The sequence below is a fragment of the Lissotriton helveticus genome, chromosome 7 (genome assembly GCF_964261635.1).
Source record: "Lissotriton helveticus chromosome 7, aLisHel1.1, whole genome shotgun sequence".
In the NCBI taxonomy this organism is placed as follows: Eukaryota; Metazoa; Chordata; class Amphibia; order Caudata; family Salamandridae; genus Lissotriton; species Lissotriton helveticus.
In genome coordinates, this window is record NC_136068.1 from 522,549,125 (window position 1) to 522,572,658 (window position 23,534).

The window sequence follows — 23,534 nt, forward strand, 5'->3', positions numbered from 1 at the left end:
GTGTAGCTATATTTGGTAAGGGTGAAATTGTTTTGGATTGTATTTATCTTTTTTTGAAAGCCTTACCTTGTTTACTTCTTACTTTGCACAGTGTAGGTTGTTGTTCACTTGTGTGTGCAGTCTTCTTGCTTTGTAAGGATAATGGCTAGTCGCAGGATTACTGCTCAGCAGGTTCTTGGTTTGCTTTTTGAGTCTTCCTCTGACCATGGTTCAGAGACTGAGTCCGATTCAGACTCCCAGGTAAGGGCAGAAGATTCAGGCAGTGAGTTTTCTCTTCGCATGGTATCATCATCATCGGATGATGATGATTCTTCTAGTGCTGATGAAGGGCCTATGTTAGAGGAGGACATTGAGGTGCCGGTAGTGGGCCAAGAGGCACCTGTGCTGCTGCCTAGGGCCGCAAGGTTTCCTTTCTTTTTACGTCGGCAAGAGGCATGTGGGCTGGAGCCTGCGCCCAAAAGGCTTCACATTGCTGTGGTGCGCAAAGAGGCATCTGGTGCTTTTCGTCTTCCTGCTGGTGTAGTGCAGCAAGAGGCATCTGGGGCTGTTAGGTTTCCCATTGGTGTAGAACGGCAAGAGGCATCTGGGCCTGCTTGGTTTCCCGGTGGTGTAGTGCAGCAAGAAGCATCTCAGGCTGCTGGGCTTCCCGTTGGTGTAGTGCAGGAAGAGCCCTCTGGGAATGCTATGTCTTCTGTTGGTGTTGTGCAGCCAGAAGTATCTGTTAGGCTTCCCGTTGGTGAACAGCAGCAAGAGGCTTCTGGGCTGCAGGCTGGGGTGGCTGCTCCCCCCGTTGATAGGGATGGCCTCTGGGTTCCCCCTGGCTTGGTGCAGCCGGCATTGCCAGAGTTCACTGGTGTTCCTGGGTGTAGAGTGAATACTGAGAATTTTCTGCCAATTAATTTTTTGCAGTTGTTTTTTGACGATGTGTTTTTGCAAGAGATTGTTGAGCAAACCAATTTGTACGCAGAACAATTTTTGAGGGCCAACAGAGCCAGCCTTAAGCCCTATTCTAGAGCAATCCGGTGGACTCCCACAAATGTTGAAGAGATGAAGAAGTTTTTGGAATTAACTTTTTTGATGGGCTTGCTAAGGAAGCCATCAATGACTTCATATTGGTCCACTAGTCCCTTGATGGCAACAGCTATATTTCCAGCAGTCATAAGTCGTGATCGGTATATGCTTCTTCTTCGGATGATGCATTTTGTTGATAATAGTTTAGCGTTGTCACGCGATCACCCTGATTGTGACCGTTTGTTTAAAATTCGGCCTGTCCTTGATCACTTTGTTGATCGTTTTTCTGAGATCTTTGTCCCTGGTAAAGAAATTGCAGTGGATGAGTCTTTGCTGTTGTTTAAGGGCCGCTTGATTTTTAGGCAATACATTCCTAGTAAGAGGGCACGCTATGGAATCAAACTGTATATGCTGTGTGACAGTGAGACTGGATATGTCTACAATTTCAGGATGTACACTGGTAAGGAGTCCAGCATTAACCCTCCTGGTTGTCCTTCTACTTTTGGAGTGACTGAGAAAATTGTGTGGGAACTAGGTAGAGGATTATTTAACAAAGGCCATCATTTATATGTAGATAACTTCTACACTGGTGTGCGGTTGTTCCAGGAGTTGGCCAAAGTGGGCACTGTTGCTTGTGGCACAATGCACAGTAACCGTAAAGGTTTCCCAAAGGAACTTGTTTGCAAAAGGCTTGTGCGGGGACATTCTACGGCATTGCGATGTGGGGAGCTTCTAGCTGTGAAGTTTGCAGACAAGAGAGATGTGTACATGCTGACTACTATCCACGATGAAAGTACAGAACCTGTGCCTGTTTGGGGTCAGGGTGCTGAAGTGCGCAAACCTGTGTGCATTTTAGCTTACAATAAGTTCATGGGTGGTGTTGACAGAGTAGATCAGAGGTTGGAACCTTATGCTGCTCTTCGAAAGGCTTACGTTTGGTACAAGAAGTTGGCTATCCATCTGTTCCACTTGGCATCCTTTAATGCTTTTGTTGTGTACCAGAAGTCTTGTCCTGAGAAGAAGATGTCTTTTGTTAAGTTTCAGGAGTCTATAATAGGCAGCCTTGTACTTGTGGAGCAGGCAAGTGTTCCTAGATTTGGAGTGGTGGAGGAAGTGGCTAGATTGAAAGATCGCCACTTTCCTGAATCTATTCCTTCCACTAACGCAAGAGACTTTCCGACTAGAAGATGCAGAGTCTGTTGGCGAAGAGGCGTGCGGAAGGAGTCTCGTATATACTGTCCTGACTGTCCTTCTAAGCCTGCATTGTGTCTGTCAGTTTGTTTTAAATCGTACCACACGCAAAAGAAGTTTTGGGAGTTTTAATGAGCTGTAAAGTGAATTGCCTGGTCTGCATTCTGTAAAAATGTTTTAGTTTGTTTCAAGGATTGGCATTAGTGCAAAGTTTTTATTTTAAGAATTTGTGTTAGCTGATTTGTAGGTATTTCCATTTGTTTAGTGTTATTTTCAAAAAAAAAATTCTAAATGTGTTTGTGGTGTGTGCTGGCTGTTGCTTGGCTGGCGGTGTGTGTGGAGTTGCGCTTGGCTGGTGGTGTGTGTGGAGTGGTACTTGGCTGTCTGTGCACGGAGTGGTGCTTGGCTGGTGGTGTGTGTGGAGTGGCGCTTGGCTGGTGGTATTCGTGGAGTGGTACTTGGCTGTCTGTGCATGGAGTGGTGTTTGGCTGGTGGTGTGTGTGGAGTGGTGCTTGGCTGGTGGTGTGTGTGGAGTTGCGCTTGGCTGGTGATGTTTGTGGAGTAGTACTTGGCTGTCTGTGCACGGAGTGGTTCTTGGCTGGCGGTGTGTGTGGAGTGGCGCTTGGCTGGTGGTGTTCGTGGAGTGGTACTTGGCTGTCTGTGCATGGAGTGGTGTTTGGCTGGTGGTGTGTGTGGAGTGGTGTTTGGCTGGCGGTGTGTGTGGAGTAGTACTTGGCTGGATGGTGTGCGTGGAGCGGTGCTTAGCTGTCTGTGCACGGAGTGGTGCTTGGCTGGCGGTGTGTGTGGAGTGGCGCTTGGCTGGTGGTGTGTGTGGAGTGGTACTTGGCTGTCTGTGCACGGAGTTGTGCTTGGCTGGCGGTGTGCGCTGAGTGGTGTTTGGCTGGCGGTGTGCATGGTCTGGTGCTTGGATGGTGGTGTTTGTTGGACTGGCGCTCGGCTGGCGGTGTGTGAGTAGTTACTTTCTGTTGGTCACTACACACACTGCTAGTTGAGTGACACTCCACGCAGTTCATCATTTTGTGTAGTTGCAGTGTCAGAAATGTGGGCGTGTGGAAGTGATGGGCCCTTGAATGGCGCTGTTTGCTGGTGTGAGTGTTGAAATGTGATGGGTCCGCGGCTGGCGGTGTGAATGTTTTGAATGTGTCACACGTACGAAAGGTGTATGAATGGCCTCTAAAGAGGTTGGTGCCTTGACGTGGCTTTACAGCTCACGAGCTGTGAGTCAGTGGTTCAGTTAATCATACTTTCAATTATACGCAGTGTATTTCATTTTTTGTGAAATTACTTGCGAATACAATTGTATGTACTGAATCATCACTCACCCTCCTGCCAAATCCAACCAGTGTGTGTGTGTGTGCTTGCGGATTAGATGGCTGTGCAGTACATTTTTTTTTCTCTTTCTGCAGTAGGGTGTACCTTGTCCCTTATTGTGATTGTTGTAATGTGTTGCTTTTCCTTCCAGATGGTGTCAGTGGTCTGGTTTGTATCAGGTATGCAAGGTGCGTGAATGGCCTGTAAAACGGTTGGTGCCTTGTTGTGGCTTTACAGCTCACGAGTTGCGAGTCACTGGTTCGGTTTTTATGCATTTATTTATTAACAGAGCATTTCATTTTTTTTGAAATATCATGTTAATAAAATTTTATGTACTGAACCATCACTCGCCCTCGTGCCAAATCCAACCTGTATGTGTGTGTCTTTGAGGAATAGATAGCCGTGCTTGATTCTTTGTCTTTTGAGTAACTCAGTTATGGTGTATATTATAGCTATAAATAACTTTCTAAATTTAGATATTATTGGTAATACATGGTAGTATATGGTCATGTATTTCTGGTGAATTCCATTGATGGTTTTTGTCCACAATCTCTTGCAAACTTGAAATTGTCTTTTACAATTTTCATGCGATATTGTCCCCTGAATCGCACGTTCTCCATCTGAAAACTTAATTCATTCAAAACAATTTGGTTTTGCAAGGGGGTTCCCATGAGTTTTTGGCCCGGGGCTTGGCGGGCATCTTTGGAAACTGCCAAACCCAAACAGTTCTGAGAACTAGACATCCGGGGGAGTCCAGGGAGGTATGGCATGCGTGGGTCCCCCAATGTTTTCCTACCCAGAAACCCCTGCAAACCTTAAATTTAGGTTAAAAAACCCACTTTTCCGTACTTTTTTTGGGTGGGATCTCGCTGCCGGCACAAATGTCCTACCACCCAGCGTTCCCCTTGTTCTCCCGAGTAAAATGATACCTCACTTGTGTGGGTGGGCCAAAGGCCTGTGACTAAGGCAGGGGGGCTTAATTTGTAAAACTTAAATACTACTTTTTTCAAAATTCATTTTTGGCCTGTTCTGCTTTGGGGCACCCACACAAGTGAGGTATTGTTTTACTCGGGAGAACAAGGGGAACGCTGGGTGGTAGGACATTTTTGCCGGCACGGAGATCCCACGCAAAAAAGTTTGGAAAAGGATATTTTTACCTAATTTTAAGGTTTGCAAGGAGTTCCGGGTAGGAAAACATTGGGGGACCCACGCATGCCATACCTCCCTGGACTCCCCTGGGTGTCTAGTTTTCAGAACTGTTTAGGTTTGGTACTTTCCAAAGAACACCACCGACCCTGGGGCCAAAAACTCAGGTGCCCCCCCCAAAATCAAGGTAGTTTTGCAATAGGGTATTGTAAATTCACCACCATACGATTTGGACCTTTTCCTGTTGCAGCCACTATGTCTACCCACGCAAGTGAGGTACCATTTTTTTCGGGAGGCCTGGGGGAACGCTGGGTGGGTGGAAATTTGTTGATCGACGCAGATTCCAGAACTTTCCACCACAGAAATATGAGGAAAATGTGTTTTCTTTTGTCAAATTTTTAGGTTTGCAAGGGATTCTGGGTAACAAAACCTGGGGGTAGGCAGACTAGTCACCCCATCCTGAATTCCCCTGGGTGTCTAGTTTTCAAAAATGTATAGGTTTGCTAGGTTTCCCTAGGTGCTGGCAGAGCTACGGCGCACAGACAAAAGGTAGTCTTTTTGTTCAAAAAGTGCTAGATTTCACTGGGAAATTGAGGTGCGACCATGTTGCGTTTTGCGCTGTTTCATGTCGCAGCCACTATGCCTACCCACACAAGTGAGTTACCATTTTTTTCGGGAGACCTGGGGGAACGCTGGGTGGGTGGAAATTTGTTGATCCACGCAGATTCCAGAACTTTCCACCACAGAAATGTGAGGAAAATGTTTTGTCAAATTTTTAGGTTTGCAAGGGATTCTGGGTAACAAAACCTGGGGGTAGGCAGACGAGTCACCCCATCCTGAATTTCCCTGGGTGTCTAGTTTTCAAAAATGTATAGGTTTGCTAGGTTTCCCTAGGTGATGGCAGAGCTACGGCGCAAAAACAAAAGGTAGTCTTTTTGTCCAAAAAGTGCTAGATTTCACTGGGAAATTGAGGTGCAACCATGTTGCGTCGTGCGCTGTTTCATGTCGCAGCCACTATGCCTACCCACGCAAGTGAGGTACCATTTTTTTCGGGAGACCTGGGGGAATGCTGGGTGGGTGGAACTTTGTTGATCCACGCAGATTCCAGAACTTTCCACCACAGAAATGTGAGGAAAATGTGTTTTTTTTGTCAAATATTTAGGTTTGCAAGGGATTCTGGGTAACAAAACCTGGGGGTAGGCAGCCGAGTCACCCCGTCCTGAATTTCCCTGGGTGTCTAGTTTTCAAAAATGTATAGGTTTGCTAGGTTTCCCTAGGTGCTGGCAGAGCTAGGGCGCAAAAACAAAAGGTAGTCTCTTTGTCCAAAGAGCGCAAGATTTCACTGGGAAATTGAGGTGCGACCACGTTGCATTTTGCGCCGTTTTGTGTCGCAGCCACTATGCCTACCCACACAAGAGAGGTACCAATTTTATCGGGAGACCTGGGGGAATGCTGGGTGGGTAGAAATTTATTGATCCACGCAGATTCCAGAACTTTCCACAACAGAAATGTGAGGAAAATGTGTTTTTTTTGTCAAATTCTTAGATTTGCAAGGGATTCTGGGTAACAAAACCTGGTGGTAGGCAGTCGAGTCACCCCATCCTGAATTCCCCTGGATGTCTACTTTTCAAAAATGTATAGGTTTGCTAGGTTTCCCTAGGTGCTGGCAGAGCTAGGGCTCAAATCAAAAGGTAGTCTCTTTGTCCAAAGACCGCAAGATTTCACTGGGAAATTGAGGTGCGACCACGTTGCATTTTGCGCCGTCTCCTGTCGTAGGCACAAGGCCGACCCACACAAGTGAGGTACCGTTTTTTTCGGGAGACTTGGGGTAATTTAGATTATTTGTAAATCAACTGTTATTACCAATTGAGCTATCATGCATTTCTCCCTTTCAATGAAAGACATTGTGTAAAAAAAAAAATCTTTTTGAAAGATGACCAATAATTCTCATGCTAGTATGAGTATTCCTAATTTTGAAAATGTGCAATTATATACTGTTTCTGAACTCTATAATTTGTACCCAATTCAGAAATACATAGGTGTCTTTCATACAGATTTTTTCATGTATACATTTTCCAAGACAAAGTGCTGTATACCCAGTAAATGAAAAAATACCATTGTAAGTTGCTGCTCAGTTTTTGGATCTGGGTTCGTCGGGTTCTTGGTGAAACTACAAGTCCTATATATCCCCACAACCACGAAGGTCTAACGGATGTAACGGTATATTGCTTTCCAAGAGCTGTCAAAATTAGAAAAGTTATAGGTGAAAACGTTGAGACAAAAGGCTGTTTTTTTCAATAAATTTTCAATTATGCCAATATTTAACTGTTAGTTTCTATAAAGAAACCTTCATGGATTTAGACAAATGACCCCTTTCTGAATTCAGAAGTTTGTCTACTTTTTGAAAATGTACAGCTTTCCAGGATCCATTATTGCTTTCAAACTCATTTCTACCATTAACTGGAAGGAGGTAGAAAGCTCTAAAAATAGCAAAAATAGGCTATGTCCCAGAAAAATGCCAAAACTGTGTGAAAAATGTCGGTTCTCTGACAAAAGACTGTCATTCCCTAAAAGTTGAGAAAATGGAGATTTCAGCCCCACAAACCCTTTTTTGATAACATTTTCAGGGAAAAAAACAGAGGCTTTCATTTGCAGCCCGTTTTTCCCATTTTTCTGAAAAAAACAATAATTTCACTATATTTTGGTTAATTTCTGGGGCCCCTCCAAGGGAAACCACAAACCCTGGGCGCCTTTAGACTCCACATGATGTTGGAAGAAAAGGACGCAAATTTGGCGTGGATACCTTATGTGGTCAAAAAGTTACAAGGGCCTAAGCGCGCACTACCCCAAAACGCCAAAAAAAGCCTTAGCACAGGAGGGGAAAAGGCCTAGCAGCGAAGGGGTTAAACCAAGCATTTCATGAGAAGGACACATCTATGAGAGACTCTTTAGATAACCTTAATCCTGCTTTGCGCGATAACAATCTGGTACACTATCACGAGGGCCTCCAACAGTATCCCTCCTTTGTTTTTAACAGACTACAACGTTTTGTCCTCACCAGGTTTCGTTTTAATCTACTACATTTCCTGGTGCGGTTGCCTGCAAATAGATGCACTTTATCCGATCCATGTTTTTGCCACGGTGATGGGACGTCTCTCCGGATGACCCTAAATATTGTGTTCTTTTGCCCCTTTTATCTACTTCCTAGAAGGATGTTGTTATTGCCAACTTTTTAAGATTTTAAATTTCGTCAATGCAGACCCGCTGTGTTATTTTACAACAGTTGCACGCCTCTCTGATATGCTGCTCGGTTGTCTCTTTTATTTGGCATATATTAAAAATCAGAAAATATGCAGTATTATAATTTTTCTATTCTGTATATAAATGCATTTTTGTAACACAATGGATTGTTTATGTTCTGTTACTGTGTTTGAATGTTTTATGCCACAGAAACATGGTGAAGACAGATCTATTTGATTGATTTGAATGAATTACTACATAAACACCCCACTCCTACTTGTTTTGTACACATTCAAAAACGTGACGTGGCTTTTTTGATTCTCTGGTGGAACCTGAAGCCCAAGCTTATAAGTGGTTTAAAAGGAGAACTGCTCACTGTTGCATATAGACCAGAGCTCACAGATAAAGGGCTGTAAACATATCAGATGTCAGTGAGCAGAAAGAGCACCCTTTTTCTGTTGAGAAGTGTAATTGCAATCAATCAATACCCCTCGGGAATGATCCTTACTATCTTTCACAGTTCTCACCTTCATTTTCCCAAATCCAGCCCTCATCTCAAGCTCTTATATTCCTATCACATTTTCTCTTCCGACCAGATCAACCATTTCCTCATTCTTTCACCACTTCTGCCTTCAGCAACAGATTCAACCCTCTTCTAGCCAGCACTGCTCTTTATTTCTATAAAATTCTAATTTCTAGCATTCTCTGTTTTTCTTCCTTCCCCATCTTCTTCTCCTCCTTCTTCTAGTTCGCTCTCTCACCTCCATGCCTGTTTTTTGATTACCCCCGTATTTTTCAGTTACCTCGCAGAGCAGCGCATGCCTGCCCAGGTTCACCCTAAAAAGATAAAGGGGGCGTACAACAGAAAGAAGTTTTTCCCATTTTATCTTCTCGTACCACGGTATTGTTTCATTTTTTAATTTTATTTATTGCTTCAACGCACATTCATTGCAGTACTAATCCCATGTGGATTTACATGCCGTTGGCATAGCAGAAAAAGTGCTGGCATTTTGTAGTAAGCCTATAGGGATACCACCTCACAGCAATCATGTGCAGCAGTTCTTTTTTCCTCTTTTTTCCCCGCTTCTAACTGCAAACAGGCCGTAACTACATAACCCAAGAAAACGGTGGCAGCAGTGGTGGTCGTGTTCAATCTATCTCGGAGTGAAAGGCAGGCAGTCTGGGGGGTGGCCGTATCAGAACTTCTAAGGGGTCTAGTAGTATGGCGTAGGGATCGCCACCGCTCTACCGGCGGTGGCGACCCCTCGCCACATTAGCATGGCAGGGGGTACCACGGCGGACGGAAAGACCGTTCGCCGCTTTTCCGCCGGTAGGCAATCGTCACGATTGCCTACCGGGCGGAAATGGCCCACAATATGGAGCGGCGCCTTGCAGGCACCGCCATCCATATTAGGATGGTGGCGGTTTCATGCCTTTCCATGGTGGAGACTCCGCCATGGAAAGGCATGCAGAGTTCTATTTGGGGGCCCGTTGCGGATCTCCTGTGGGGTACCTATGGTACCCCCCAACATTGGCATGCACAAGGTGGCAGGCACCGCGTAGTGCCTGTCAGGTTGTGCATGCCAATGCACAACATGCATATATTGCATTGTGGCGGGTGCTGCTCACAGCACGCCCGCCACAATGCAAAATATGCGGGATGCCACCGTGGCGGTGGCATCCTAATTGCAGGTGCGGGACCACCGCACCACTGGTGGCCGGTCCCAGCACCATTAGAGTGGCGGGCGGACATCCTAATAGACCCCTTAGTGTGGTGTGATCCTTCTATCAGGCATATCATAAATAGGACTAGGTGTCTGCTGCTCTATTGAGAATTGGTCTCACTGCTTCTCGTCTGCTAAACATCCCCATTAAGGGGGTCCCTAGATTGACGGTAAGGTGGCCAGCCGAAAGGTCGGCTGGACAGAGGTCTCAAGTTGCCCAATTCTATGCATGTCTAGCTCATCCACTCCAGGTTTAGACTTTGCTTTTTAGGAATGGTCGTCCTGGGATAAAAGAGGACTACAAATCCCAGAAAACAAAGAAAAGAATCTGGACTGAATGAGCAACCCAACCACGAAACTAGGAATCTTGGGACATCATACTGCATTCAGTTAGCAAGAACGTAGACTCTCTCTGGTTTTCTAACGAGTTTTTAAATATGTATTTAATTTTTTTTATTTCCAGTAGTTATTAAAGATTTAACTACTGCATCCAGGCAGGAGACACTCAAAGCACTTTAGTTGTGAGTTTTTCTTTTCATAGCTGTCAAGTTTCCCAGGTCAAGCCTGAAAAGAGGCGCCTGTCTCGGTTTTTTTCTTCCTTTTTCTTCTGGAACTTGCCGCAGCCCCAGTTTTATAAAACCGAGTTTGCAAGGTCCATGCTCACTAGTCAGTTCAGAGGTGGATTTTCTTAGAACACTGGGACTTGTAGTCTTATTTAACCCAGTGGTCGAAGTGGGGAAAAAAAAGTAGGGAAACTGTGGGTGGAGAATCAGGGGGCGGGAATAACCGAAGATTGAATCAGTGGGCGGAGTCAGGGGCGTGGCTAGAAATAGCAAAACATACCAATTTTTAGTACGTTTAGCATTTCACTGACCAGTTACAGCTTATAACGTTATTTAATTAAAACAATGGATAAATATGTTTGAGGTTTAATTCAGGAAAAAGCAAACACTAACCAGGAACAACATGTTAACTTAATGCTTTTACTCAATGTTTAGAAATCCATGATTATTTTTTGTCTCAAACATTGATGACATGAATACAGGGCTCCTCCTGTACACGTGTTATGCAGGGCTCAGAAGAGAAAGGAACTCTTCAGGAGAATCTATACTCACGGAAACCCACAAAGGCTCCTTCATATTCATGTCAGCCAGCTACCTGCTCAATCATAATATAGCAAAAAGAACAACTGACTGCAGAACAATATCATACATTCTCCCCAGTACAGAGATCTGGGCCTAAATCCATTGTTTCTTTGCTCACCATGCCATTCCAGTTTGGACCCAGCCATATGCAAATCAGTCTAGATTCTGCACCCAATAGGAACAGTCCTGCCCCCTCCCTTCTCCTGCCCCCTCCCTTCTCCTGCCCCCGTCACCGCTCCTGCCCCCGTCACTGCTCCTGCCCCGTCACTTCTCCTCCCCCGTCACTTCTCCTGCCCCCGTCACTTCTCCTGCCCCCGTCACTTCTCCTGCCCCCGTCACTTCTCCTGTCCAGGGCTGGACTGGCTACCGGGCAGTTAGGAATGCTGCCGAGCTGCTGCCTGATTTTACTGCAGTGGAGGCGGATTTCGTCCGTGGAGACCTGTGTGTGCTGCGAAATCCTGAAAGCAAAACGAATTTCGTTTAGCTCACGCAGGTCCCCATTATCGAAATCACCCCCCAGCTCAGCAGCATTCCTAACTGCCCAGTTGCCAGTCCGGCCCTGCTTCTGTCCCGTCACTTCTCCTGTCCCCGTCACTTCTCCTGCCCCGTCACTTCTCCTGCCCCGTCACTTCTCCTGCCCCGTCACTTCTCCTGCCCCGTCACTTCTCCTGCCCCGTCACTTCTCCTGCCCCGTCACTTCTCCTGCCCCGTCACTTCTCCTGCCCTGTCACTTCTCCTTCTCCTGTCCCGTCACTTCTCCTTCTCCTGTCCCGTCACTTCTCCTGTCCCGTCACTTCTCCTGTCCCATCACTTCTCCTTCTCCTGTCCCGTCACTTCTCCTGTCCCGTCACTTCTCCTTCTACTGTCCCGTCACTTCTCCTTCTCCTGGTCCCTTCACTTCTCCTTCTCCTGGTCCCTTCACTTCTCCTTCTCCTGTCCCTTCACTTCTCCTGTCCCTTCACTTCTCCTGTCCCGTCACTTCTCCTGCCCCGTCACTTCTCCTGCCCCGTCACTTCTCCTTCTCCTGTCCCGTCACTTCTCCTGTCCCGTCACTTCTCCTGTCCCATCACTTCTCCTTCTCCTGTCCTGTCATTTCTCCTTCTCCTGTCCCGTCACTTCTCCTTCTCCTGTCCCGTCACTTCTCCTGTCCCGTCACTTCTCCTTCTCCTGACCAGTTACTCACGGAAACCCACAAAGGCTCCTTCATATTCATGTCAGCCAGCTAGCTGCTCAATCATAATATAGCAAAAAGAACAACTGAATGCAGAACAATATCATACATTCTCCCCAGTACAGAGATCTGGGCCTAAATCCATTGTTTCTTTGCTCACCATGCCATTCCAGTTTGGACCCAGCCATATGCAAATCAGTCTAGATTCTGCACCCAATAGGAACAGTCCTGCCCCCTCCCTTCTCCTGCCCCCTCCCTTCTCCTGCCTCCGTCACCGCTCCTGCCCCCGTCACCGCTCCTGCCCCCGTCACTTCTCCTGCCCCCGTCACTTCTCCTGTCCCTTCACTTCTCCTGTCCCTTCACTTCTCCTGTCCAGGGCCGGACTGGCTACCGGGCAGTTAGGAATGCTGCCGAGCTGCTGCCTGATTTTACTGCAGTGGAGGCGGATTTTGTCCATGGAGACCTGCGTGTGCTGCGAAATCCTGAAAGCAAAACGAATTTCGTTTAGCTCACGCAGGTCCCCATTATCGAAATCACCCCCCAGCTCAGCAGCATTCCTAACTGCCCAGTAGCCAGTCCGGCCCTGCTTCTGTCCCGTCACTTCTCCTGTCCCCGTCACTTCTCCTGTCCCTTCACTTCTCCTGTCCCTTCACTTCTCCTGTCCCTTCACTTCTCCTGTCCCTTCACTTCTCCTGTCCCTTCACTTCTCCTGTCCTGTCACTTCTCCTGTGCCGTCACTTCTCCTGCCCCGTCACTTCTCCTGCCCCGTCACTTCTCCTGCCCCGTCACCTCTCCTTCTCCTGTCCCGTCACTTCTCCTTCTCCTGTCCCGTCACTTCTCCTTCTCCTGTCCCGTCACTTCTCCTGTCCCATCACTTCTCCTTCTCCTGTCCCGTCACTTCTCCTGTCCCGTCACTTCTCCTTCTACTGTCCCGTCACTTCTCCTTCTCCTGGTCCCGTCACTTCTCCTTCTCCTGGTCCCTTCACTTCTCCTTCTCCTGTCCCTTCACTTCTCCTGTCCCTTCACTTCTCCTGTCCCTTCACTTCTCCTGCCCCGTCACTTCTCCTGCCCCGTCACTTCTCCTGCCCCGTCACTTATCCTTCTCCTGTCCCGTCACTTCTCCTGTCCCGTCACTTCTCCTGTCCCGTCACTTCTCCTGTCCCGTCACTTCTCCTGTCCCGTCACTTCTCCTGTCCCATCACTTCTCCTTCTCCTGTCCTGTCATTTCTCCTTCTCCTGTCCCGTCACTTCTCCTTCTCCTGTCCCGTCAATTCTCCTGTCCCATCACTTCTCCTGTCCCATCACTTCTCCTTCTCCTGTCCTGTCATTTCTCCTTCTCCTGCCCCGTCACCTCCCCTGCCCCGTCACCTCCCCTGCCCCGTCACCTCTCCTGCCCCGTCACCTCTCCTGCCCCGTCACCGCTCCTGCCCCGTCACCGCTCCTGCCCCGTCACCGCTCCTGCCCCGTCACCGCTCCTGCCCCGTCACCGCTCCTGCCTCGTTCACTGCTCCTGCCCCGTTCACTGCTCCTGCCCCGTTCACCGCTCCTGCCTCGTTCACCGCTCCTGCCCCGTTCACTGCTCCTGCCCCGTTCATTGCTCCTGCCCCGTTCACTGCTCCTGCCCCGTTCACTGCTCCTGCCCCGTTCACTGCTCCTGCCCTGTTCACTGCTCCTGCCCCGTTCACTGCTCCTGCCCCATTCACTGCTCCTGCCCCGTTCACTGCTCCTGTCCCGTTCACCGCTCCTGCCCCATTCACTGCCCCTTTCCTTTCACCGCTCCTGTTCTTTCACCGCTCACGCCCGGTTACTGCTCTAGCTCATGCCACGTCACCTCCCCTGCCCCGTCACCTTCCCTGCCCCGTCACCTCCCCTGCCCCGTCACCTCCCCTGCCCCGTCACCTCTCCTGCCCCGTCACCTCCCCTGCCCCGTCACCTCTCCTGCCCCGTCACCTCCCCTGCCCCGTCACCTCTCCTGCCCGTCACCTCCCCTGCCCCGTCACTTCCCCTGCCCCGTCACCTCTCCTGCCCCGTCACCTCCCCTGCCCCGTCACCTCCCCTGCCCCGTCACCTCCCCTGCCCCGTCACCTCCCCTGCCCCGTCACCTCTCCTGCCCCATCACCTCTCGTGCATGTCACCTCCCCTGCCCCATCACCTCCCCTGCCCCGTCACCTCCCCTGCCCCGTCACCTCCCCTGCCCCGTCACCTCTCCTGCCCCATCACCTCTCCTGCCCGTCACCTCCCCTGCCCCGTCACCTCCCCTGCCCCGTCACCTCTCCTGCCCGTCACCTCCCCTGCCCCGTCACTTCCCCTGCCCCGTCACCTCCCCTGCCCCGTCACCTCCCCTGCCCCGTCACCTCCCCTGCCCCGTCACCTCCCCTGCCCCGTCACCTCCCCTGCCCCGTCACCTCTCCTGCCCCGTCATCTCCCCTGCCCCGTCATCTCCCCTGCCCCGTCATCTCCCCTGCCCCCTCACCTCTCCTGCCCCCTCACCTCTCCTGCCCCCTCACCTCTCCTGCCCCCTCACCTCTCCTGCCCCCTCACCTCTCCTGCCCCCTCACCTCTCCTGCCTCGTCACCTCCCCTGCCCCGTCACCTCCCCTGCCCCATCATCTCTTGTGCCCGTCATCTCCCCTGCCCGGTCACCTCCCCTGCCCATGGCTTTTGTAGTTCGGACTGGACTGTTCCCATGGGGCACAGGGTCAGCGCTGATTTGCATATCGCCATTGTCTAACCCAGGGTGGTGTGGAGTGGAAAAACGATGGATTTGGGCCCAGATCTTTGGACTGGGGTGAATTTGTGACATTGATCCACATTCTGTCCATCATTGTTGTGTTTGCAGTTACCGCTCTAAGTGTACTGGGGATGCTCAGACGCGAGTCCCAGGCACTCCACACCACTGGAATCAAGCTAGCCGGGCTGAAGAGAGGTGTTACCTCGAAACCGGGCCGGTCCCCGGATGCTTGTTTCCGTTCTGAGAAGGACATGGCTTTTGTAGTTCGGACTGGACTGTTCCCATGGGGCACAGGGTCAGCGCTGATTTGCATATCGCCATTGTCTAACCCAGGGTGGTGTGGAGTGGAAAAACGATGGATTTGGGCCCAGATCTTTGGACTGGGGTGAATGTGTGACATTGATCCACATTCTGTCCATCATTGTTGTGTTTGCAGTTACCGCTCTAAGTGTACTGGGGATGCTCAGACGTGAGTCCCAGGCACTCCACACCACTGGAATCAAGCTAGCCGGGCTGAAGAGAGGTGTTACCTCGAAACCGGGCCGGTCCTCGGATGCTTGTTTCCGTTCTGAGAAGGACATGGCTTTTGTAGTTCGGACTGGACTGTTCCCATGGGGCACAGGGTCAGTGCTGATTTGCATATCGCCATTGTCTAACCCAGGGTGGAGTGGAGTGGAAAAACGATGGATTTGGGCCCAGATCTTTGGACTGGGGTGAATGTGTGACATTGATCCACATTCTGTCCATCATTGTTGTGTTTGCAGTTACCGCTCTAAGTGTACTGGGGATGCTCAGACGTGAGTCCCAGGCACTCCACACCACTGGAATCAAGCTAGCCGGGCTGAAGAGAGGTGTTACCTCGAAACCGGGCCGGTCCTCGGATGCTTGTTTCCGTTCTGGGAAGGACATGGCTTTTGTAGTTCGGACTGGACTGTTCCCATGGGGCACAGGGTCAGCGCTGATTTGCATATCGCCATTGTCTAACCCAGGGTGGTGTGGAGTGGAAAAACGATGGATTTGGGCCCAGATCTTTGGACTGGGGTGAATGTGTGACATTGATCCACATTCTGTCCATCATTGTTGTGTTTGCAGTTACCTCCCCTCCCCTGCCCCGTCACCTCCCCTGCCCCGTCACCTCCCCTGCCCCGTCACCTCTCCTGCCCCGTCATCTCCCCTGCCCCGTCATCTCCCCTGCCCCGTCATCTCCCCTGCCCCGTCACCTCTCCTGCCCCCTCACCTCTCCTGCCCCCTCACCTCTCCTGCCCCCTCACCTCTCCTGCCCCCTCACCTCTCCTGCCCCCTCACCTCTCCTGCCTCGTCACCTCCCCTGCCCCGTCACCTCCCCTGCCCCATCATCTCTTGTGCCCGTCATCTCCCCTGCCCGGTCACCTCCCCTGCCCATGGCTTTTGTAGTTCGGACTGGACTGTTCCCATGGGGCACAGGGTCAGCGCTGATTTGCATATCGCCATTGTCTAACCCAGGGTGGTGTGGAGTGGAAAAACGATGGATTTGGGCCCAGATCTTTGGACTGGGGTGAATTTGTGACATTGATCCACATTCTGTCCATCATTGTTGTGTTTGCAGTTACCGCTCTAAGTGTACTGGGGATGCTCAGACGTGAGTCCCAGGCACTCCACACCACTGGAATCAAGCTAGCCGGGCTGAAGAGAGGTGTTACCTCGAAACCGGGCCGGTCCTCGGATGCTTGTTTCCGTTCTGAGAAGGACATGGCTTTTGTAGTTCGGACTGGACTGTTCCCATGGGGCACAGGGTCAGCGCTGATTTGCATATCGCCATTGTCTAACCCAGGGTGGTGTGGAGTGGAAAAACGATGGATTTGGGCCCAGATCTTTGGACTGGGGTGAATGTGTGACATTGATCCACATTCTGTCCATCATTGTTGTGTTTGCAGTTACCGCTCTAAGTGTACTGGGGATGCTCAGACGTGAGTCCCAGGCACTCCACACCACTGGAATCAAGCTAGCCGGGCTGAAGAGAGGTGTTACCTCGAAACCGGGCCGGTCCTAGGATGCTTGTTTCCGTTCTGAGAAGGACATGGCTTTTGTAGTTCGGACTGGACTGTTCCCATGGGGCACAGGGTCAGTGCTGATTTGCATATCGCCATTGTCTAACCCAGGGTGGAGTGGAGTGGAAAAACGATGGATTTGGGCCCAGATCTTTGGACTGGGGTGAATGTGTGACATTGATCCACATTCTGTCCATCATTGTTGTGTTTGCAGTTACCGCTCTAAGTGTACTGGGGATGCTCAGACGTGAGTCCCAGGCACTCCACACCACTGGAATCAAGCTAGCCGGGCTGAAGAGAGGTGTTACCTCGAAACCGGGCCGGTCCTCGGATGCTTGTTTCCGTTCTGGGAAGGACATGGCTTTTGTAGTTCGGACTGGACTGTTCCCATGGGGCACAGGGTCAGCGCTGATTTGCATATCGCCATTGTCTAACCCAGGGTGGTGTGGAGTGGAAAAACGATGGATTTGGGCCCAGATCTTTGGACTGGGGTGAATGTGTGACATTGATCCACATTCTGTCCATCATTGTTGTGTTTGCAGTTACCTCCCCTCCCCTGCCCCGTCACCTCTCCTGCCCTGTCAATTCTCCTGCCCTGTCAATTCTCCTGCCCCGACACCTCTCCTGCCCTAGTTCCTCTCCTTTCCTGTCGCCTCTTCTGTCTGGTTACTGTGGTCACTGCTCCTGCCAAGTTCACTTCACTCCGTGTACAACATTGACAAAGGTGTCAAGTTCCCCACAGTACTCTGCTTGGGGAAAGCTCCTCTCCAATCACCAACTCCGATCTCAGGGGCACTTGATATGTTAAAGGCAGAGGGCGGGCGCATTGTCATTCTAAAGGGGCTAATCTGCCTCAATCGGAATGACAATGGCCTGCCCTTGGTCTGTGCGAGCTCAGGGGGGGCGGGGGCTGCTGCAGCCTCTGGACTTCAACAGAGAAGTGCGAGCAGCCCCTGGAAGCAGAAAGAAAAAAGTCATCATTTTAAAGTTGGACTATTCTTGCAGTCCAGGGACGCTTTTTTGAAAGCAAGAAGTAGGGGAACGGACTGAACAATTTTTTAGAAGTAGGGGCACGCCGTGCCCTTCCGTCCCCGCCCACTTCTATCACTGATTTAACCCAATATTACACCACGACGACAAGTCAAAAAACGTTAAGAAAAAACGGGACTGGACTAAGTAATAATAGCGCAAGGACCTGGGAAACTTGGCAGCTATGAAGACGTGGACTAGATCCTAGAGTCCCGCATGGATCTTAGATACGGGGCAGGCTGCCCAATTGTATTTGTCCTACTATGTAAACTCTTTATAAATGCTGAGTAACAATTACCAAAATGAAAAACAAACAAAAAGGACTGGTGAAATACTCTCTCCAGGCTAAAACATTTTATTAGCATGAACCGTATGAAATTATTCTTTTCTGCAAAGGGCAACACACGTTTTTACCAGCCGTTTGCCCCGGAGAAGGCACTGACCTGCGTTGAGGTGAAAGCAGAACATGGCCAGCAGAAGCGTCCCTCCCATGGCCGCCGCGGAGCCTCGAGGGGCTGGATGTTCCACTCGCTGCTGAGGGGGGTGTCTGGCCACTCCAAAGAGAAGGCCCAGGTGCTTGAGGGGCAAGAAGGCACTGAATGGACGGACGACTGCTACAGCATTCAGAATCGGGTCACCGGTACTGTCCTGGAGCAGAAGTGCTTCTGGCTGTCGGGGGACCTGTTGCTCGAAGCACTTGTTGTTTATTAAGGTGAGGCTCTAGAAAGCGGACGGGCCTGTTCTCAAAAACGTGTTTTTCTGGAATGTCGTCGTTAACACGTCTGACTGGCCACGGTAATACACAGCTCAATAAAAGTATATGTGTCCACTCAGTGCCGTGCCCCACCTCGTAGGCGGGTGACTGACATTCAACGGGGTGCGTATGCGAGATTCCGTGATAAGGTCACACGTGTGAGCTATAGGATTTCAACAGATTTTTTTTTTTTTTTAACGGTGAACGAATTGGGACTATCACCCTGTCTACCAGTAGGCTCATCATGTAACGCCACCTTCGGTTATGTCATCTTAAGGACACCATTCCTGTACTGAACTCTTCACCTGCCAAAAATTGTTATGAGGTGTATTAGTGTTATTAAGTCAAAGGATGCAGGCCAAGACTACAATACCCAGAATGCAATTGTCTGTCATGCAAAAGTCCCGGACATAAATCAGAGTCCATAATGACATGGAGTGTGGTCGCCACCCTCAGCCATGTAACTGGGTGTCACTGACAAGCCATGTTTACAGCCATAGGATTTCATTTTACAAGCTATTGCCATGTGTGAGTGAACGGGGAATACAACTTCCAGATTGCATTGGTTTGATGATTAAAAAAAGTCCAACTCTGAGTCTTGTCCTGGCGATGTATGGTCACTCTACTAACTTTGGGGCATATTAACAACGGCCAGCGATAATCATCGCTGGCCGTCCTTAGTGATAATTATATTATCGCAGACTATCTCTGGTATTTATTGCCCTGCAGCCGCGGTCGGTAGGGGAGTACCTGCCGGGCGGTGAAGTGGGGAGGGGGAGGGGCAGGGTGGGGGTTAGTAATGTATAGATAATGGAGGTTTGCAGGTAAGTAAACATTTAAATAAATCAAACGAATTTCGTTGCATGCGCTGCATCCCCAAATGCAATGCAGTGCGCGCAACAAAATTCGTTTGATTTATTTAAATGTTTACTTACCTGCAAACCTCAATTATCCATACATTACTAACCCCCACCCTGCCCCTCCCCACGTCACCGCCCCGGCAGGTACTCTCCTACCGACCGCGGCTGTTGCCCTGGTAGCGCGTAATTAACAACACGTTTCTCCAGGGTAATATAAAATTCAAGAGATTGTGAGGTCATCACCCTTTTACAGGGAACATCGCTGGTTTTCCAGCAATGTTTCCTGCAAAAGGGAGCTAACCTTGCTGATGCGACCTACAGGGTCGTATCAGCATAATCCACCCCCTATGTTAGGGATGCTAAGTCAGGATTTTAGCAGACGTTAGATGTTGGAGAAAACGTCAATTTTCGCCAAAATCTAATGTGTGCTAAAATCATGTGGGCTGCCTTGTAAATATCACGATGTGAACATCAGCGATAGTTTACAGGGTAGTCCATCCAGGGTACGCCCACTAACGCCCACTTTGCATCTCATCGGAGATGCATAAAGTTCATATCTTCTTTTTCCAAGAAACATGGGTGGTGCATGGTTATATTGATGGATACTTGGTGTATTCCACACTGGTCCCAGCCTTCTAATTCAGGAAGAGCCAAGGGAGGGCTTGCAACATATATTATAAATATTTTCCCTGGAAAGCTGGTAAAGATTTTTTAACAATTTCTGATTTTTCTTTCACATATGTTTGAATTGCAGAGAGAGTGGGATATGATCATAGTTAATTTTTATAATAACTGTATTGATTCTATAAATAGTCAGGTGGTGGCTGATTTGAATGATACTCTTCCAAGGATTTTCTGTGAGCACCCTAAGACATTGTGAGCATTCTGTGTAGGAGATTTTAATGCTCACTACTGTAAATTGCCAGCTAAGTCAGTGTGGATTGGTAGATTCAAATGGGGAGGACCTGGTGCATGTTGTACATTATGCCTATGGGAATACATCAAACAGCTTGTTGATCAAGTACAATTTATTTACGACCAATGATATAGTCTCAGTATCCCCAAATCCAGTTCCGACTTTTTTAAGCAATCAGTGTACATTAACTATTGATTTTATTTTTGTCTCAGAGACCTTGAGTAAGTGGGCTAGTGACTTTGAATCTAAGTTTACTTGTAACAGAGACCATGCGGCTCTTACGCTAAGTGTGGGAATTTGGGTCTCTGTCCAAATCCCAGCGTAAAGTCAGACATAAACCTGCCATGGCTCGCAAAAATGGTTTAATCTTAAAATGGTGCAAGGTTAATACCAATTATTTCCATACATCTATTGACCAACAAAAGCATGTAGAGGTAGCTATCTGCCTTGACACCGAAGTGGAGGCCAACGAGGTCAGGTCAGCCTTTATTGAAATTTCAGCTAACATTTGGCAGTCTCCACTAAGCTTTAGAAACCCCCCACCACATAAGCCTTGTGGGTGGTTTGACAGTGTCTGCACCAAAGCCCATAAAGCCCTTCACACCGCACTACATATTAGACCACGAGATGTGGAGTCAATGAGGAATGAATCATGTGTCACCATGAGACCATAGTGACATCCCTGAGTGTCGGGCACTCCTTGGGTTCTCGTGGAAATGAGACTCCAAATATGGTTCAAGAGAGAATTTTCGAAAGAGAATTTTAATCATTCATCTTGAAGCCTGCGACCATTTGATCTACAGTGAGTAACTGAATTGTTGTAGTTCTAAGATTCTTTGTTTAATCTCTATAACCACCTTAACATTTGCGGTCTTTAACCGTGGTGAAACGCTGCATGCGTGGACTCACTCGAATTATTATTATTGTTCTTTTGCGTTTTATTTTCCTTCCGCGTTTACCGCTGGGTATATTTAAACTTCTTTCCGCGTTTACCTTTTGGGCACATCTAAACTGTTCACAGCTACTACACACTTCTAGAATGAACCGGCACGTTAGTCTAATGCACGTTAGTTCTTTCACCCACTCCGTTTTCACTTTCTGACACTCGGTTTTTACTAATTTCACCCACTTCACGTCTGATTAATTCGATCTATATTCTCTAACCTTTGACACTCATACTTTCGTTTTTTAGTTTTGTTGTTCTGATTGCTATGTCTGATTTAATTACAGAGGCTCCCCGATGAAGGGCTCGTTTTGCCCGAAATGCATTGGAGCATTGGGATAATTTTCTTTGGATGCATTTACCGAATGAAAATTTGAATGACTTTAATTTAAGATGAATGATTAAAATTCTCTTTCGAAAATTCTCTCTTGAACCACATTTGGAGTCTCATTTCCACGAGAACCCAAGGAGTGCCCGACACTCAGGGATGTCACTATGGTCTCATGGTGACACATGATTCATTGTTACTTAGACGTGTTAGGGACGGACACGTTACCTGTTGGGAGCACCCGATCTTCTAAAAAACTTTGGAGAAAACAACGTTTCCACAACGTTTTCACAACTCCGCATTAATCAGCTGTGCGCCTCCTACTTTCGAACATTATTGAGTCAATGAGGAATGCACAAGCACTTTATGAATCAGCCTTGGCAGCTAGGAAAAAGCAGATAAAGGGGGGGGGGTGTGAATGCCCTGCATTTAGTTAGTGTGCACAAAGATAGTGCTGCTTTTTGGCAGGTTTTTTTTTGGCAGGTTGTTAATGCAGTGCTAAATTTGTAAAATAATAGATGCAGGTGCTCACATATTTCTTAAGAGGCCGCGCCCACTACCCCCAGCTTCACCCATTCCCTACAGTGGCTTCACCCACATCTGCCACTGGCACGGCTGAACACCAGATGTAATACCTGGTCGGAATTCCTGTTAGTGAGCCTTCCTAAAGTAAAGGAGGTTCTCAGCCTGATTACATTTTGGGAAAAATTTTAAACCAAAAGTGCATTTATAGCACAATTTCGCAAAAAGGTTCTGTGGTGAAATAAAGCTAATCTATGATCATATGATTTGGGCAAGCAAGGTAGCTGTGTTTGACCTCAGGTGACTCTCAGGTTTCCCCTGTGCCATTAAGTCAGAATGATTAGATTAGTATATCTTTCTGGCATCAAGGCTTAATGCTTTTTCCTTAGTTCATATCGGATAAGATTAGATCAGAGGTGACAAGCAGAATACGTAATTTATTTCTGGCACCTTAACATGTTGTGATGAGATCCCGGAATGAGGGCAGAAAAGCACTCCTCAACAATTGAGACTACATTATACTTTAATCATGCAAAAGGAGATTTATCGGATTCACAATGTGTTGAGCACAGGAATCCTACCGGGTTCCCTGTGATTCATGGTGGGCTGCTGCAGTCACTAGGCCACGTGATCACTTCTCCTGAAAACTCACTTTGTTTTGAGTGGGCATGTGACTCGAGCTTTGAATAAATAAAGAAAACACCCTTGCACAATTTAAGCAGAAAAAGTATAGACCCCTTTACCATAACAAACGTTTGTGAAAGTTGAATTTATTTGGAAATCCATCTGTTGTGGCTCACATAGATTTTTATATTTTAAACAAAAATTGATTCTGCAGAGACAACGCAGCAACTATGCGAAATTCATATGCAAAAATACTTTAGTGCTATTAGCTAACCTCCTTCAGCGCATTTAAATTAAAACGTGTTTCCATTTCTTTCTGGATGGTGGGTGCCGTTTAAAAAAAAATCTCTTCTTTGTTTTTTAGTTCTCATCACCCCCATTAGCCCGTCTCTTCGCTTTAATAAAGTTAGAAGCAACTGGAACATTAGAAATGGCCTTCTCGAACAGACATCTGCTATTCCTTTTGGCTATTTCTCCTGATAAATGTGATCTTGTACCCTTGCAATCCTGTTTCCCCACATGAGGTCAGCAGACAGTGTGAACTGGTAAAAGGCGCGAAGAAACAAAAACACTCCACAAATGCACAGTCCTTTTTGGGTCTCGCTGGCAAAATGCATCCGCAAGGATGCATGTGTCTAGCTGGAGACGTATAGCGATCAGTCTGGGGGGAAGGAGGACAAGAGGGTGTACGAGCTTTTTCTCCTGGATTCGTGTGCGCGATCGCGCACGTCGCGTCCCGCGCCGTACACATGCGCGCGCAGACAGACACTCGCTCACACACACACCCCCTCCCCCACAGTCACACACACGCACTCCAAGACACATCCACACACACGCACGC

The 23,534-nt window shown here is 48.4% G+C and overlaps 1 protein-coding gene across 1 annotated transcript in view; it reads right to left on the bottom strand.

The window, feature by feature from the left end:
* Nucleotides 1–18,820, bottom strand: part of LOC144768708 (serine protease 27-like) — a 132,278-nt gene extending 113,458 nt beyond the window's left edge. Inside the window, exon 1 of the mRNA XM_078652574.1 lies at nucleotides 18,190–18,820. Within this exon, the coding sequence (XP_078508700.1) occupies nucleotides 18,190–18,238 (49 nt within the window). The 5' untranslated portion in view covers nucleotides 18,239–18,820. The remainder of the gene's footprint in view (nucleotides 1–18,189) is intronic.
* Nucleotides 18,821–23,534: the final 4,714 nt, after the last annotated feature.